General features: G+C 42.1%; 1 protein-coding gene across 1 annotated transcript in view; it reads left to right on the plus strand.

Moving 5' to 3' along the window:
* The window catches only part of MYO10 (myosin X), a 295,459-nt gene that overhangs the window by 173,872 nt on the left and 103,631 nt on the right, over positions 1–17,956 (plus strand). The window contains exons 4-9 of the mRNA XM_075125436.1: positions 1,372–1,559; positions 12,025–12,159; positions 14,524–14,648; positions 15,699–15,712; positions 15,832–15,916; positions 16,997–17,100. Coding sequence (XP_074981537.1) covers positions 1,372–1,559; positions 12,025–12,159; positions 14,524–14,648; positions 15,699–15,712; positions 15,832–15,916; positions 16,997–17,100 — 651 coding nt within the window. The remainder of the gene's footprint in view (positions 1–1,371; positions 1,560–12,024; positions 12,160–14,523; positions 14,649–15,698; positions 15,713–15,831; positions 15,917–16,996; positions 17,101–17,956) is intronic.

The following is a 17,956-nucleotide window of genomic DNA, read 5'->3' on the forward strand; positions in this document are numbered from 1 at the left end:
AAGGGCCTAATCACATCAGCCACACTATCAGAGGCTCGTTCACCTGCACATCTACCAATGTGATATATGCTGTCATGTGCCAGCAATGCCCCCCTGCCATTTACATTGGTCAAACTGGACAGTCTCTACGTAAAAGAATAAATGGACACAAATCAGACGTCAAGAATTATAACATTCATAAGCCAGTCGGAGAACACTTCAATCTCTTTGGTCACTCGATTACAGACCTAAAAGTTGCAATTCTTCAACAAAAAAACTTCAGAAACAGACTCCAGCGAGAGACTGCTGAATTGGAATTAATTTGCAAACTGGATTCAATTAACTTAGGCTTGAATAGAGACTGGGAGTGGATGGATCATAACACAAAGTAAAACTATTTTCCCATGTCTATTTCACCTCTCCCACCTCCCACCATTCCTCAGGCGTTCTTGTCAACTGCTGGAAATGGCCCACCTTGATTATCACTACAAAAGGTCCCCCCCCCCCGCCCCGCTCTCCTGCTGGTAATAACTCACCTTAAGTGATCACTCTCGTTACAGTGTGTATGGTAACACCCATTGTTTCATGTTCTCTATGTATATAAATCTCCCCACTGTATTTTCCACTGAATGCATCCGATGAAGTGAGCTGTAGCTCACGAAAACTTATGCTCAAATAAATTGGTTAGTCTCTAAGGTGCCACAAGTACTCCTTTTCTTTTTGCAAATACAGACTAACTCGGCTGCTACTCTGAAACCTGTCATTCCAAATTAGCTTAATCCAAAACGGATTAAATTTATTCAGCATAAAGCACGGTTGTTCTGGAATAAGGGTGTCCACACAATCAGTTAATCAGGAATAGCTGTTTCAGAATACCTTCCCTTGTAGCAAAGCCCTAAAAAAAGAAATACTTAAATGCCTGTCTTTGGGCCTGTGCTAACACATGGGTGACTGGCACAGCAAGAGATGCTTCTCTTCCAATATGGTTGTGGGATTTTGGTGGTGTGGACATTTCAGTTGAGTCCTCCAACTGTTTTACAGACCCATGCATAGCATAAAATGTTAACAGAGAAATTTTAGCTCTCCAAAAGTGTGTGTGAAACAAGCTTTTGTTAGTCTTTGTTGACATTTGCATGCACTTATAATGGTGCCCAAATGTGCAAGGCAGGTGGAAACATTTAACAGGCTGCTGCCTTTGTCTGAAGCGTGACATGCTAGTATCAGAGTAAGACACAGACAACGTACTATACATCTGTATCAGATAGCGCCCCTGCCATGTGCTAGGCATTTGTAAACGTAGAGTAAGTTACTCTTTCTGTCTCCAAAGAACTCCCTGTAGATCCTTAACATACGGCGTTCACATAAGGGATCCTGTTTTGTGTGCCTTTACAGACATATATCGGCTCCATTGTTGCCTCTGTGAACCCCTACAAGACCATTCCAGGACTCTATGACCGCACTGCAGTAGAGCAATACAGCAAGCACCACATGGGGGAAATTCCACCTCATATCTTTGCTGTTGCTAACGAGTGCTACCGCTGCCTATGGAAACGTCATGACAACCAGTGTGTTCTCATCAGGTAAGTGGCTACTGCATTAATTATTCCTAGTCCTGCTGCTGAGCTTTAAAGGTAAATTGAAAGTGAGTGCTTGGAATGCCGAGGGAAAGGCACAGAGGAAGAGCATGCTCTGACCCTTTCCCCTTAACCTCATTAATCGTTAGGTCTGTGCAGATGTAGAATTACTACGTGATCCTAATCAGCCCTTGAAAGACAAGGCATTTTTTGCTTATATATGCCCTGCAGTCATTTAATGAAAAGATGTGTGAGTGCCACACACTTTTGGCTGTTCACTTCCTTATTTCGCTCTAAATGCTTCACATTTTCCATTGTCTTCTGCCTCACTGTGGAGCCTGATAATTTGTCATCACTAGTCTTGAAAATTGCATCCATCAAATGTTAGGGAACCTATAAATAATAATAATGAAGTCCTCCCAACTCTTTGGCCATTTAATTCAATGTAATTAATTGTTCTTGTTTCTCCTATTGTTTAACCTGATTATGCTTTAGTTTGATGGAGATATAATAGCTTCCCTTGTGGTCTGCCGTTTGCTGGTGTTCAGGAAATGCAGCTGGCACTTCAGTAGCACTCAGTCGCAGTTCAGCCCCTGCTTCCCCCTTGTTGCATGGGAGAAGTTCAGTGAGCCAGCTTCTGAGGCAGCTTCCGTGAGGCAGATTACTTCCTCTGCTGACTGGCTGGAGGGTGAAGTAGGTTGACCAGATAGCAAGTGTGAAAAATCGGGACAGGGGTGGGGGTAATAGGCCTCAAATATCGGGACTGTCCCTATAAAATCAGGACATCTGGTCACCCTAGGGTGAAGCCAAGGCTCCGCCTACTCCATGCCCCTGCTTGCCTATTCTTTACACACCTATGCAGGATGGGGAGCAGCAGCCTGGTGATAGCTGCTTCCCCACTTCTCACAGGGTTTAGTAATGTGGATAGCCTGCATGCAGGAGCAAGAGGCTCCTCACACCCCCTTACATCCTCTGCCCAGCTGGGCTCATGACCGCGCCCTCAGTAATTAAGCCTCACAACCTTGTAATGTAAGTAAGTAGCTTATTCATCTTGTAGGGGAAAAAACGAAGACCTAGTAAAGTCAAAAATCTTGTTTGGGATGACCACTGAAGTTACACAGTAGCAGAGTGGGGAATAGAAACCTGGAGTTTTGATTTTCCTCTGCTCTACCCATGAGAAAACACAGCTTTCCTTGAGATTAATGTAAACTGCTGATGTAACCCCCTCTGAAGCAGAAGTATTAAAGCTCGCAGGTCATTGGTTTTCTTCCTCTCTCTATCATATCTTGCTCACTTTCTTAGAGGAAAATAACCCTTGGAAACAAAAATGATTTCTCGGCTAAGCTGTGGGGATAGCTAGAATTGAAGCAACAATCAGCTGAAAAAGACAGGACCCCCTTCCAGGATGGACCCTGGAAATGGATGCATATCTTTCCTAATCCAAAAGAGAGGCTGCCTGACCAATACATTGGGGGGATGGTTCAGACAAGTAAGATACCATAGGGCCTGATCATGGTCTCTGGAAACGAAAAGGTTCCAGTTTTTGTTAGAGAGGAGGTTTGAGGCTCAGACAGCATCTTTCCTTCCTCCGACTCCATAAACAGCCCTTCTACAAGTGTGGGGCTCTACTATTGTAAGGGGCATCGTTGGGTTTAGAGGGTGTATGGCCAAGTGAGAGCCATTCTGTGGCATCATTTCCCTCCCATCAGCAGAGGTTTTTTTGTATACCAGATGGAATTATGTTGCACCTTAAATGTCACTAAAAACTCTTAAATAGCAATTCCAGCACCCCCCTCCCACACAAACGCTGCCTAGTAACAGCACCAGTTTGGCTGACAGCATGTTTCAAACATGGCCAGAGAGAATCCCATTTCTCTTTGGACTGTATGTAGTGACTCTGTAATGTTGAGTCCAGATGGCACCTCTTAAAGCCATAATATACAAAAAGCTTTCTGTCACTGTTTGTGAAACCAGGCAGGAGTCAGATGATTTCATGGCATACTATCAGAAAACTGCTTGAATACAGCCTGTTTGCTCTGAAACTTGGGATGTGAAGCCACCTATGGAACCCGCCTAGTGGCTACTGGTATGACATCCACTATTTATTAATCCCGTTCCATGCTCTTTTGTGTTGGGACAAGAGGCACCTTTCTTCCAGCTCTTCATATGCCCCTGAGAGGAATGCTGGGTTTCGTCCTCACTGGGAACCACAGCACTGGTGAAAAGCATTAGCATAGTGAGGGGCAGGGAAGGGCTTTTGCCAGAAAGACATAGGCGTGGGACAAAATCCTACATTCCATCAAACACGTTTGGCTTACAGACCGAGACAGTGGGAAATCCTTTTACATTAGTCACAATAATTACTTGGCTTTATAAAAGAGTCGATGAAGGATGACCATCATATTGGCAGTAACTGGTTTGATGCCAGATACAGTGGAAACGTTGTAAGTCAATGGTTTTAGCATTTTGAAAGTAGTATCCCCACTAGCATTGCCGGTGTTTGACAAACCTGGTTACTTTACTTGTTCATCTGACTTTTAAACAAATGTGTCTCAAATCTTGTCTCTGATTTATTTGTGTTGATTCTTATCGTTCTTCTTGTTCACCACTCTCTCATTTGGTCTTGTGCATGCTCTGCCTTGGGTCCAGCTAATGGTTTGGTTAACATCTTGCCTGATAACTATGCAGATTGTTTGGAAGAGGTGTGCTACTGGGCCCCTCTGTCTAAGACGCAGGGGAAGACTTCCTGTAAAATAGCTGAGGGGGCGATCAGAATCCTGCCCAACTGTAACACTTCCTGGGGGTGCCCAGGACCAAGTGTAACCTTGTCTCCCCCAACCCCCCGCCTCCAGCATGTGGGAGTCTTTCGTGTGGTAACTGAGTGTCAGCACCTGAACAGCACCAGCCTTTCAACCACTCACGCACTGTCCTCAGGACTCTACCTGTCCTACTCTGCTTTGTAAGTTAACAACAGGCGGACCCCAAGCGCCCTTAAAGAGCGTCCCCCTGTTGCAGACACTCATGGTAGTTACCAGGTTTGCTGCTTCCAAGAAATAGTATAAACACACCAGCTTGTTTGATTCAACTGAGTATCAGCTCCAATCTAACAACACAGTGCTGTAATCTACTTACAGTGAAAAGAAATCGAAGGTTAAGATTTAAGAGATTGTGACAAGGATAACAAGAACAACAGGTTAGAAATAAAAGTATAACACACCTTTTTGAGACTAAAAAAATAATTTAAGAGGCTACAATCTTTGTTGAAAGTGGTCTTATCTCACCTAAGCCTTTTCTGCAGCGCTTCAGTCCAGGTTGGCTTAGATCCTGTTTTCATGGATGTAACAGCATTGCCTGGTTATCCCCTCAAGTGCAGGATAAAAGAGGGGTCATGTTGCCTTCTTATGGCCCCCTGGGGTCCAGACTCTGGTATGCGCTCCCCTGTTGAGTTTACATCCCCCAATCAGCCTGTTTTCCTGTTGACTTTACATGCAAAGAGGGCTTGCTTTGTTTTGGTTTTACAATGCTTAATTTACTTTGGAGACCTAGTGAGATAGGTGATTCCACATCCCATTGTCTGGCAAAACCTGCTTGTCAGCTTGCCAGGGACACAGATTCTAAATCTATGTTCAATACATACATAAAAAGTCTTAACTGTCACCCATTCCTACATCACACAATGATCAGGAAGATTAGTACGACGACATAAGCTTCCATTAGACACTTTGCACAACCTTTTTTGGGTGAATACTGTGAAGCAGTGTGCTAGGTGCAGCGAGTGACTCAGGCCTGATACAAAACAGTGAGCCCTTTGCCATTTGGCATGGAGAGGTTCTTAGGGGTTTCACCAATAATAATAGCAATATCTAGTTTTTATATAGCATTTTCTATCCTTAGATCTTAAAGCAATTTACAAAAGCAGTAGGTGGTAGTACTTCCATTTTATCGATGGGGAAACTAAAGCACAGAGAAGTGAAGTAACTTCAAGATCACCTGGCAGGCTGGTGGCAGAGCCGGAATAGAACAGAGGCCTGCCGAGTTCCCGGAGAGTGTCGGGTCTGTTGAGCCACAGTGCAGGCAAAACATTATTTGGGAAAATTTCACATTCACAACTTCTATCCTTACAACAATTTTCTGCAGGCCTGGTCCCAAGCAATTGGTTCGCATTTGTAAAATGCTACATTTTGGATAAATACTGCAATACAACTTTATAAGGGTAGGTTTCACTTTTACAAAATTTAAAAGGAAATTGTGCTCATAGCTATAATTAAATAGAATCAAAGAAAATCAATGCCAATTTCTGTGCTTACAAAGTGGTTTTTTTTTTCTGGGCTGTGAGTCAGTCTGAGCAGATTAATAACATGGGCCAAGACTTTTATACGTGATGAGTGTTTTTGGCCGTCTCAGTTTTGGGTGGCAGACTTGAGACCTTTGAAGGGTGCTAAAACCCAACTGTTTGTGGGGACATGACTGCCCCATAGAGCTCCCTGCTGGCTGAGTATGGTGTGGCTAAACACTCCCTGTCCCAGTTTCTTTCTCTGAGGTTAGGCTCCTTGGCTTCCCAGACATCGGTCTGTGCTGGAGTTGTGACTTAACCTTCCAGCAAAGTCACAGAACAAGAAATTCAAACTAAAAATCCCAGCAAACAAAAATGTTTTTCTGCTCTTCAGGGGCTTTTCTTCAGCCTATCCTTGAGGGTCTATTCCCAGCCCCTTTCTGGGCTACCTGTGAGAGTCTTTATGGCTCTGGGATAGAGCCTTCAGCTCCTGGGTGTACAGTTCTCACATCCTGCTGAGCTCTCTTCCTTGCATCCTTGCCTGTTCCACTATAGAACATTGGGCCCACAAGCTGGTTCTTCCGGAGTAACCCACCTCCTGCAGACCCTGCCATAGAAGCCTGCCCAGTCCCTGTGGTTCCAGCACACAGACCGGTCTCTACGCCCTTTTATAAAGCCCAGGTATTTGTTAAGCTATCACGTGACCCTCCTTAGTCCCATCTCTTCAGGCTGGGAAGCAGCTAATTAATTATGGCACAGGTGTGGCTGGACCCATGTCCCCTCAAAGTGGCCAATTATCCTTTGACGCCCTCTGAAAATCAGGCGTCTCATTTGGCTTATGCAAAAATTGATGCGTTCAAAATGACTAGTCACTTTTAAAAACCTTGGCCATGCCTGGTTTATTTGCTTAGAATTGAAAGACGATGGAGTGATTAGTTTTGTCAGTTTTATTAGACAGGTTAGCTCTGACGTTTGAAAATGGTAATGAGAAGCAGAACTTAGCTGCCACGTTTCTGAATTCAGAGTGTTATGCTGCCTGCAAAAGAAGGCACCGAAGGAAATCTTAGCAAATTCCATCTTGAAAACTATGATGTAAAACAAGTATTGTACACAAATGAAGCTAAAATTAAGTTGTGAGTTGTCAGCTTTCAAATCCCAATGTATTGCTCTTGTTCAATGTTATGCTGTATCTAAAATTATAGGAGGTGAGAACTGCCTTATAAACTAAAGGCATTTAGCACCATTTGGAATTGTCTAGGGATGAAGCACCCCCTAGTGGAGTTAATCAGTTTTACAATTTTTTTGAAGAGACTCCTATGAAAACATTAGTTCAGAACATAATTTAAAAACAAATATGTGGGATTATTTTTAAATGCTATGAATTTTTCTCTAATTGGAGAGGTAAGGTAGGAAAATGGGAGTGTAATCCAGGACTGACTCAGATTGCAAAATAAAACGCAGTGTTTATTAATATAAAGCCACCTTTACCATGTAAAAGCCAGGGGAATGGTGAGGAATTGTTTTAAATGGAGTTGCAGAAAGACCGTAATTATGCAATTTCTGTTGGACAGTGCTGCATTATTACACGATAATACTGAGTCACAATGATGCAGCATCCTAACATACTGATCTAATACCATGTTGCAAACACTGCTGTCCAGTGTGTGCATAGCATGCTGTGATTATCATGTGACTCCATTACTTCATTGACACTGGCACTGTGTGAAGTGGCCCTTGAGGTCTACCAGGCTGAATATTACTGATGCAGTTTATATACTTAAAGCCTTTGATACAGAGATGACTACACTGAGACACATTCGTATTGCTTTATACTTTGTATCAGTCTACACCTTACATCACAGGATCATTTCATTCGAAACAATTAGCTATTATAACACAACAGACAGATTGCAAAATAACGTGTCACTGTTGTATTTGGGGAGACGAACTCCAGGCCTGGCACTCAGCCTGAGTAGCTGGACTGGGCTCTGGGTATCTCTGCAGGGGTGGCAGAGGAATCCTCCCTTTTTCAGCTCGCGGGGCAGTTGCCTTAACTAGGAAAAGTGGTCGAGTTTAGGTTGGGCATAGATAACACATTGGCTAAGTCAGACCTAAACTTGACCTTTTTCCTAGTGCAGATGTAGGGTAACACCTTACCTTGATTTTTAGCTGGCCTTATCCATGTGTAGTCCTCTCCTTGTATGTTTGTAGTTCTTCCATTTTTTAAATTAAAAGCTTAAAAAAATACAGATCCTAAAACAACTAAAGAAATGGAGACAGCAAACCTGAAATCACAACCCAATGTCAGACTGTTTATTTTATTATCAGCTGGTTGCCTGAAACGTTTTCGCTCGGATTGAAGATCAACATAAAACAAGCTACTTTTTGGACAAGACCCAAACTTTTTGATGGGAAGACTTTATTTATGAGACTGACATACCAAGATTAAACAGTGCATTTGAAGAACCATGTTTGCTGTGGGGGCTTTATTTTTTATCTGTCATATAAGTTATAAAGCCAAAAGATTGAACTGAGGAGTGATTTAGAGTGTGTCGGTTCAGTCATTTGCATATGAAAGCCCTCGGAGTGAGAAGTCTCTTTTACTGATCCTCTTCCCCCTGCAGTAGTCCAAAGTTCAGACTGTTTTGCCCTTCACAAAGCACGACATGTGGAACAAGTGATGGAGAAAGATTAAAGATTTCCAAAATGAGGACCTCACAGACTGCTGTCATACTTAGTGTATCCAGAGCACTGAATGTAATGGATTGGAACAGGCTTTGCGTTTAAAAATGCTTGGGGTGAGAGGTTAGTTGAAAGGTTGAGTGCACACTAAAGGGAGTCTACTTCCCTGAGGATTTTGTAGGACTGAACTACCACCACACAGTGTAAGCGTTTGAGTTGTAGCAGTCATGCAAATTAATGGAAAGTTTGGAGTACTTGGTGTTTTTTCATATTTTTGTTAATAAGAATTGATTTATAAAATAACTTGCATTGTGTCAAAGAGCTGCAAAGAAAGCAGCAGCAAAACATAACTAAGCATGGTACCAACTATATTAGAAATAGGAAGAAAAAAAACTTTTAAAACCAAATTTAAAAGCATTCCTGACACAGAAGTATAGCCAAATGCTGCTCCCAGTTACCCCCAGTATAACTCCAGAGTGACTCCATTGGCTTCCGTACAATTACTTCAGATTCACACTGGAGTGAGTCAGAGCAGAATTTGGCCCATGGCACAGGACAGAAATGGCAACTCTAATCATTAATCGGCAAGCGATCCAGATCCTTAGCTGGCCTCCATTGGCATAGCTCTGACACCCAGATAACTGCAGTGAGGCTGTGCTGATGTATGCCAGCCAAAGATCTTGACCCAGAGGGCAGAGTGTAGGCAGGAAAATAGACATCAGTAAAGTGGATGTTTTGTTGTTCTTTACCTGGCAAATATAAAGGCACTGAAGTATAAAGCTCTTTAAAAATGAATCCTGGAAGTGCTATTGCTAATTCTCATGTGCGCAGGGTGCCAATGTAATAGAAAGATAGCATGAGAGTTATAAAAGGTCAAAATAAATTAAATGTACTGCAGAATTTTGGATAGAATGTAAATGTGTGATGGATGAAGGAAGGTCAGCCAAGAGCCTGTTACAATGCTAGGGTTGAAGAGACTCCAGCACTTATCAGAATAAATATACTATGTCTTATATGAAGTTGTGAATCATTTTTAAGAGTTGCTGACACCTTCTGGAAAGCTATGCAAAACATTTAGACACGGATCTCTCGATACATTTTATATATTTATTCTAGATTTTATTTATTTATTCTAGATTTCTCTTCCCTGATTTTTATTTTATTTTATTTTTAATTGTTGAAGTGTACTTGCATGGAAATCTGATGTTTGCTTCTTGGGGCTGTATATGTTCTTTGCTCCTCACTAGAAATCCCTGTGATGACATAAGGGCACTACATTCACCACTTTTGGCTAATAACCAAACAGTGCATTGTATATGTACACAGTTCTCATCTGTTAAAGTCAATGACAGAATTCCTGTTGGCTGCAATGTGGGGGTGGGATCAGGACTTAAGTGTGCACAATTTCCATGAAAGTAAATAGGAATTAAGTGCATGTATTTAAAGTCAAAATTTTGTCCCATGACTTCAGGGGAGAAATAAGCAAGTCAGATAATTGAGTTTTTAGGAAATAAGATAAGTTAAATTATTGGTTAAATTATGCTCTGAACTTGCCCACATACAACATTATTGAAGGAAATGGGATTGGACAGGAAAGCAAAATTTGGCTCACTGTTTTTAAGCAAATGGTCTAGTAATAGAAATTCAGTATTTCATATTCTGTTTGTATGAGCATTGATTGTTTTTAAATGGTCTATTTTTTCAAATATCAATGGGTCTTTAAATGTTCTGCACATTTAACTTTTCCCTTTGTTTTGGCACAAATTTTGCATATAATTTTACCAAATTGGATTAGTTGCTATAAGTGGCAATAGGTGTTTTAGATTCTGTTTGTTTAAAATAAAATATAATTTATATAATTTTTATATATAAAATAAAATGAGTAAAAGTACATAGAGGTGCTGTGGATTTATGCTGGTATGACTAAGTTTAGAGTCTGACCCTACATGAAAAACCTTTGTTTAAAAGAAACCTGTATCATCATAATCTTTATTATGAACAGTAATAATAATATTTAAGTATGCAGTGCCATAAATAAGAAAAGGAGTACTTGTGGCACCTTAGAGACTAACCAATTTATTTGAGCATGAGCTTTCGTGAGCCACAGCTCACTTCATCAGATGTGTACCGTGGAAACTGCAGCAGACTTTATATACACACAGAGAATATGAAACAATACCTCCTCCCACCCCACTGTCCTGCTGGTAATAGCTTATCTAAAGTGATCAGCAGGTGGGCCATTTCCAGCACAAATCCAGGTTTTCTCACCCTCCACCCCCCCACACAAATTCACTCTCCTGCTGGTGCTAGCCCATCCAAAGTGACAACTCTTTACATAATCAAGTCGGGCTATTTCCTGCATAGATCCAGGTTTTCTCACTTCCCCCCCACCCCCATACACACACAAACTCACTCTCCTGCTGGTCTAAACTGACCACTCTCCAAGTTTAAATCCAAGTAAAACCAGAATATCTGGGGGGGGGGTAGGAAAAAACAAGAGGAAACAGGCTACCTTGCATAATGACTTAGCCACTCCCAGTCTCTATTTAAGCCTAAATTAATAGTATCCAATTTGCAAATGAATTCCAATTCAGCAGTTTCTCGCTGGAGTCTGGATTTGAAGTTTTTTTGTTTTAAGATAGCGACCTTCATGTCTGTGATTGCGTGACCAGAGAGATTGAAGTGTCCTCCGACTGGTTTATGAATGTTATAATTCTTGACATCTGATTTGTGTCCATTTATTCTTTTACGTAGAGACTGTCCAGTTTGACCAATGTACATGGCAGAGGGGCATTGCTGGCACATGATGGCATAAATGTGCATAGATGACCGCCTACACACTTATTAATGCTCTGTTTCACACCAAGGCTCCCTCCCCTATCTGATGATGTAAGCTGTAGTTTACGAAAGCTTATGCTCAAATAAACTGGTTAGTCTCTAAGGTGCCACAAGTACTCCTTTTCTTTTTGCGAATACAGACTAACACGGCTGCTACTCTGAAACCTCCCCTATGGTTATCCTTCTACAAATAACCATGCTGCAGCCATACCAAGTCTCCCTCATGGTGGAAGACTCCTGATTTTGGATTAGCTTTATAGCGGATTTTAACGTAGCCGTAGCCATGTGGCCATGCCTCCTTCCGCTATTTTCCATTCCGCGGTGGTTGCACTTCAGCAAGTATTCACTTCAGGTGTATTATGTCATCTCTGTAGCCCTTGGGTGCCTCACAGGAGTTGAAGGGGTGCTTGTCATATGTTAATAAATTGAGATCCTGGCTGAAAAGCGCTGCAGAAGCATGGAGCTATTATGAGTTTTGTACTGTGTTCCAATGAGACATTTAAATTCTCAGAGTATTTTAAATCTCACTCAATCAAATTGTCATGGTCTGACAGCCCTCTCTAATCACTCCCTTCACTTTGGCTCGTGAGTGCCTTGATGTAGGCCAAACCAAGGATTTTTTCCCCCCATGAGCATAGTCAAAGTAAAAACACTGTGGTATGGTTTTTTGTCTTTCAGTGGTGAAAGTGGTGCTGGTAAGACAGAAAGTACTAAGCTGATTCTCAAGTTCTTATCTGCCATGAGCCAACATTCGCTGGAACTGTCCCATAAGGAAAAGACCTCCTGTGTGGAGCAAGCTATTCTTGAGAGCAGGTACTGTGTTCATATCCTCAGACATGGTCCATAGTGTTGCACACAATACAGAGTGACAGAGGTAGAACAACCACTGAAGCTGAAGACATTTAAAACTAGACTCCTGCACAAAACACTGGAAAATAATCCTGCACTGGCACCCAGGGAATGGACAGATGACCCAGCAGGTCTTTTCCATCTCCAGTGTTGGCGGTTCTTTGGCTGTAAGTTCTATGTTACAGACGCCAATTCTTGGTGTGTGCAGACCTCTTGATTTACATTGCAGGTTTTTCCCAGTGATTTTTTTTCTCTTTTGGAATTTCATACGCACTATGGATTTTCCACTGTTTTCCCCCTTACATTTTAAATTACAGCTGTAATTTAAAAAAATCAAAATAAACATCAGTGGAGCTACATTGATTCAAAATTTCTGTGCGATAAGGCCATTAAGAGTTTTACTTTTCTGTTTTCCCTGTTTGGTAGAGATGTACTCCAGAAACAGCTTTGGTACTTTCGTTTGGTGTCTCCATTAATTTAATTCTATTTGAAAAAACCTCCATATCTCTGTTGACTGTTGTCTCAGTGATATTTACATGCTGGATAATAAATTAGGAGGAAGGGTTTAGTAAAGGCTGTCTGTACCACAGGCTCCAATAATCTACCGCAGATTGTCAGAAAGGAGATTCTGTTGCATCAAAAGTATATGTGGGACCTGGATGTTTCAGACAGCTTGTAGAGGGCCACAGGAGCTTTTACTCCTACAACGCTGGATCAAATGTAGTCTTGAGAGGCTAGCGACTGAAAGCTGGTTGATGGCCTACAATAAATGAGTTGATTCTGTAGTGACTATATAGCCAAATTATAGCTCGCACACTCTTGGGTAGTCTTATTTCAGAGGCAAGGTTGTGGGCAGTGACCTATAGTTCAGGGGCAATCTCTCTAGGTCAGGTTTGAAGTATATTGATAAGGCAGCGTAGACAGAGCCTGCCCTGCGGATGCTATAGCATTACTGATTATTTGTGTGTGTTATGTATTTATAAATCACCCAAATGCAAGGCATTTTACAGAACAAACTAGACTGGCCCTGCGTTGAAGAACTTGCCATCTATTTTACACATGATGCATGGGTGCATTTAGAAAACAATAAGCGTGGCAGTGGGGGAGGGCCTGGGTCACAGTAACAGAATCACGAATAGAATGGTTCTGCACAATGCATGAAGTGGTTTTGTACAAATTGGGATTGTTTCTTAGTAATTTTTTTTTCATTTTTGTTTGGGGCTGAGCTGAGGGGATGGTAGTGAGGAAGGCAGCAGGAGGTGCGAGAGAGGGAGAGGTGGATGGGGTGAGAAGATTTTATTATTTGGTGGATAGGAGAGAGGTTTGAAGAGGAACTAAAGGGAAACAGAATGGGGTAGTAAGGATCAGCAGGGTGACTGTAGGTAGCTTGCTGAGGTAAGGAAAAATCAAGCAAGCTGATTTGATGGATCTGTCTGCTGTTAATCAGGTACCTTCCACAAGCACTAAATTCACTCAACGTTTTAACAAGAAGTTGTGCACAACTACACTATGAACAGATCTGTTGTTATCACTGTCCCTCCCCCATCTCTGTTTTCACCCACTAAAGTAAGATTGTGCAAGTTCTTTAGGGCGAGAACGGTCTCCTATACGCCCATATGGCACGCTGGCAAATTGGGTCCTGGCTTGACTGGGGGCCTCTGTCTTTACTATAATGCGAACACTAAACAACACTTATAATATAGACCTGTTATAATAAATCCTGTTTCAGTTCAGAGCTGTACAGTAGCTAATGTCTTTTTGTTATTTAGTAGTATAGCTACTTTACTACCTGCAGACATACAGCCTGTGGTATAACAGGTGTCTAGAGCAGCAGTTCTCAAACTGTGGGTCAGGACCGTAAAGTGGGCCGTGAGCCCATTTTAATGGGGTCGGCAGGGCTGGCTTACACTTGCTGGGGCCCGGGGCCCAAGCCCCATTGTCTAGGGCCAAAGCCCAAGGGCATCAGCTCTGGGTGGTCAGACTCAGGTTACAGGCCCCCTGCCTGGGGCTGAAGCCCTTGGACTTTGGCTTTGGCCCCTGGACAAGGGCTTCAGCCCCTGGACGGTGGGGCTCAGGTGGGCTCAGTCCCCCCTCCTGGGGTCATGTAGTAATTTTTGTTGTCAGAAGGGGATCGTGGTGCAATGAAGTTTGAGAACCCCTGGTCTAGAGCTATGGCAATGATTAAGGATGTAGGCCACGTCTGAGGATAATGTTAGAGCTGGGCTTTATGGGGATTGTGCCTTTCCTTGAGTACTGGAGTGCATTGCTCCTATCAATGGTATTCCAGTCACAAGTTAATACTTTTGTTGTCCTCCCTTATTTTCACAGCCCAATTATGGAAGCTTTTGGCAACGCGAAGACTGTTTACAACAACAACTCGAGTCGCTTTGGGAAGTTTGTTCAGCTGAACATCTGTCAGAAGGGAAACATCCAGGGAGGAAGAATTGTAGATTGTATCCTCTCTTCTTGCTGAGTGCCTTTGTAGTTCAGGGTGACGTGTTCCCTGTATCTGTTCTGTGGAGAGTAGTGGGGGGAAATATTAGCCTTTGCCTGTCCCTCTGCCCACACCCAAAGATTTCAGGTTAAAAAAACTGTCCTGAGTAAACTTCAAGAGAAATCAGTAAGTCCAGATTCAGTGTGTGTGTGTCCATCTATCCATTCCTTTATCTAGATATAAAATCATCAAACTTTCTCTCTCATTTCTGGTATTATGGCTAGTGTGCATGTTTCTTCAGAGTGAGTTAATAATATCTTAACTTCATGGGAAAAACTCTGATTACCAGCTCTTCACCAGCCAAGGGCATAATGGGCAAGGGTAGCCCTGTACAGAGCAGAAGTGAGAGGCTGTACAGAGCCCATTGTGTGAGGGGGGCAGCCTCAGGTTGGCCACGCTGCTTGCACTCAGCCACGCTGGACTATGCACCAGTTCCACATCGGATGCTGCAGGTTGGGGAATTAGGAGTGTATCCTCAGGATTTGCAGTTACATAGATGAAGTAGCCATAGGCCCTGTATAGGGCTGTTGGGTTGTGGTTCCTATTCCTGCCTTGTTGCAGGATTACTGGCTGTGGAACAGCTGCATCCTGCTTGCGTGTCTTTGAGGAGGGTGATTCTGTCCCCACACACTCAGCCTGCCTAGATCTTTGCACAAAAGTTATTTGTTCACACTTCATGCAAGGTGGGTAAATTTCACCCTTAAAGTAGGCACCAAACTAACCAGCAAACAGAAAGTTAGGCGAAAAGGTAGGTGTCACTTCAAATCCTCATTTGGTCCAGAATATGACGATACTTCAGTATGCTCTGTTGAAAAAACCTTTGGGATTAGAAGTGGCTGAATGTGTTAGTTAGGGAAACTCTCCTCCTTTTGCTGTGCAAACAGATACATGACATAGACCACAATGGTTTTTTTTCTCTCTGAAGTCAAACCACTCAGGAGTTGTAAACATATAGTTCTTTAACTTCACCGTTTTATTCCTTGATGGATCACTTTCTTCCACACTAAAGATTTATTAGAAAAAGTAAGTCAACATTTGCTGTCATCCAGTATTTTTGTTTTATTCATAGACTTTCTCAAAACTTGCTGGTGAGTAGGTTCCCTTTAAAAGTAATCCCCTAAACATCTTATTTGCTTTGACAGAACCGAGTAGTAAGGCAGAACCCTGGGGAGAGAAATTATCACATATTCTATGCACTGCTGGCAGGGATAGAAGAGGAAGAGAAAGGTGAGTGACAAAGCTCAGCTCACACAACTGTTTGCAATGGCTCTTTGCCAGTACTATTTCAGTCATGAAACGCCATCTTGCGATGACAGTGCTGTGGTAAACCAATAACCGAACAAGAGAAATAGGTTATTTATTTAATCTGAATTCACCGAGCATGTTTTGTGAGCTCATCTTGCTACAAGCGGTGTCTCTAGCATAGGAATGCCACCAGGCCTCCTGGGGTTTATTCCCAGCTGCCGCAGACTCACTTTGTGACCTTGGGATAGTTACTCGGGCTGGACACTGTGTTGTGGGTTTGTCACTTAGTATCTTGGGTGGGCACTAGGAAATTCCAAAGGGAAGAGAGGAGAAGGAATCGTACTCTCACAGTCTCTTGTCATGAAGATTAACCCCCTTAACAGCAAGAGAAATAGCATTTGTGTAAAAATGTCTAAGCTGTGTTAGCACCACCTTTTTGGCTAACTGCCTGCGTGCAATGAAGAGTACAGACTATAGTGTTTCACAGCTAGATAAATTGAAAATTCTCCAATGAATGTGATACATTTTCCATTGCTATAAACCAGTGGCTCTCAACCTTTCCAGATTTCTGTATCCCTTTCAGGAGTCTGATTTGTCTTGCGTACCCCCAACTTACACCTCACTTAAAATCTACTTCTTTAAAAAAATCAGACATAAAAATACAAAAAGTGTCACAGCACATTATTAGTGAAAAATTCCTTACTTTCCCATTTTTACCATGTAATTATAAAATAAATCAATTGGAATATAAATATTGTCCTTACATTTCAGTGTATAGTATATAGAACAGTATAAACAAGTCATTGTATGAAATTTCAGTTTGTACTGACTTCGGTGGTGCTTTTTATGTAGCTTGTTGTAAAACTAGGCAAATATCTAGATGAGTTGATATACCCCCTAGAAGACCTCTATGTACCCCCCAGGGGTACGTATACCCCTGGTTGAGAACCACTGCTATAAACCACTTGAGTTTGTGTCCCTGCTCATGCATATCTCAAGTAAATGAAACACGAATTAATTTTTTAACTTCTAAGATGGTGACTTGTTTTTTTCTCTTTGCAGATGCATTTTACTTATCTGTACCAGAGCACTACCACTACCTGAATCAGTCTGGATGTGTAGCGGATAAGACAATCAATGACAAAGACTCCTTCAAGGAAGTCATTGTGAGTTGTTTGACCAGTTCTTTATGGTTCAAGGGTGATAAGTTTCATATCTCTTTGCTTGATAGTGGTTTCAATGAAAGCTATCATGATCTGCAGCTAAGTAGGGTCCTAATCTTGCAGAAGGATCAGTCCATGGTCATGGCTATGTGCAATCCCACTCACTTCAACAGCACTCCGCATGGGCATAAGGTGCCTCATGGAAGATCAGAATCTGTTTTTGCTCAGAAGTGACTAATTTTCTGTCATACACTTTGCTATCACAGGGAGCATTTCTTTCCTTGCATGCAGGATATGAAGTCGCTCTCCCACCACTCCTTGGAAAGGAAAGCAACTAAATTGCAGAGCAAAGAGGACAGCAGTGGAAGGCAATCAGACATTCACCCACCTTACCTTCCAACCACGACTTATGTAGAATTACCATTACAGTAGTTTATAACAAAGGACATATGTATTCATACCTAGGTGCAAATTCCTCAACACGTGGTGGGAATGAGATGCTACAAAGTAAATACATTAATAATGCATATCCGAAATAGGACACCACAGGATATAACAAGGGACGTACACATAGAGCGATGGAAGCACAAAGCGTCTTATTGCACAATTGATTGTGAACCTGTACGTTTTCTGATTCATTCCCACTTTTTTTGACAAAACCAAACAAGTGTTCTGTTGTTTAACTATCTTACCCCAAGCATCCATTAGAATACAGTGTACTCCCTTCCCCTTCCAAAGGTATTTGCATTAAGATTTTAGTATCTGGAATAAACTAGATAGCTTTTTTCTTCATAACTATTGGGTGTACACTGTGAGGGCTGGTTATGTGTATAAAAGAGAAGCATCACTTCCTTCTGTG

This window comes from Caretta caretta, chromosome 2 (assembly GCF_965140235.1).
Source record: "Caretta caretta isolate rCarCar2 chromosome 2, rCarCar1.hap1, whole genome shotgun sequence".
Classification (NCBI taxonomy): Eukaryota; Metazoa; Chordata; order Testudines; family Cheloniidae; genus Caretta; species Caretta caretta.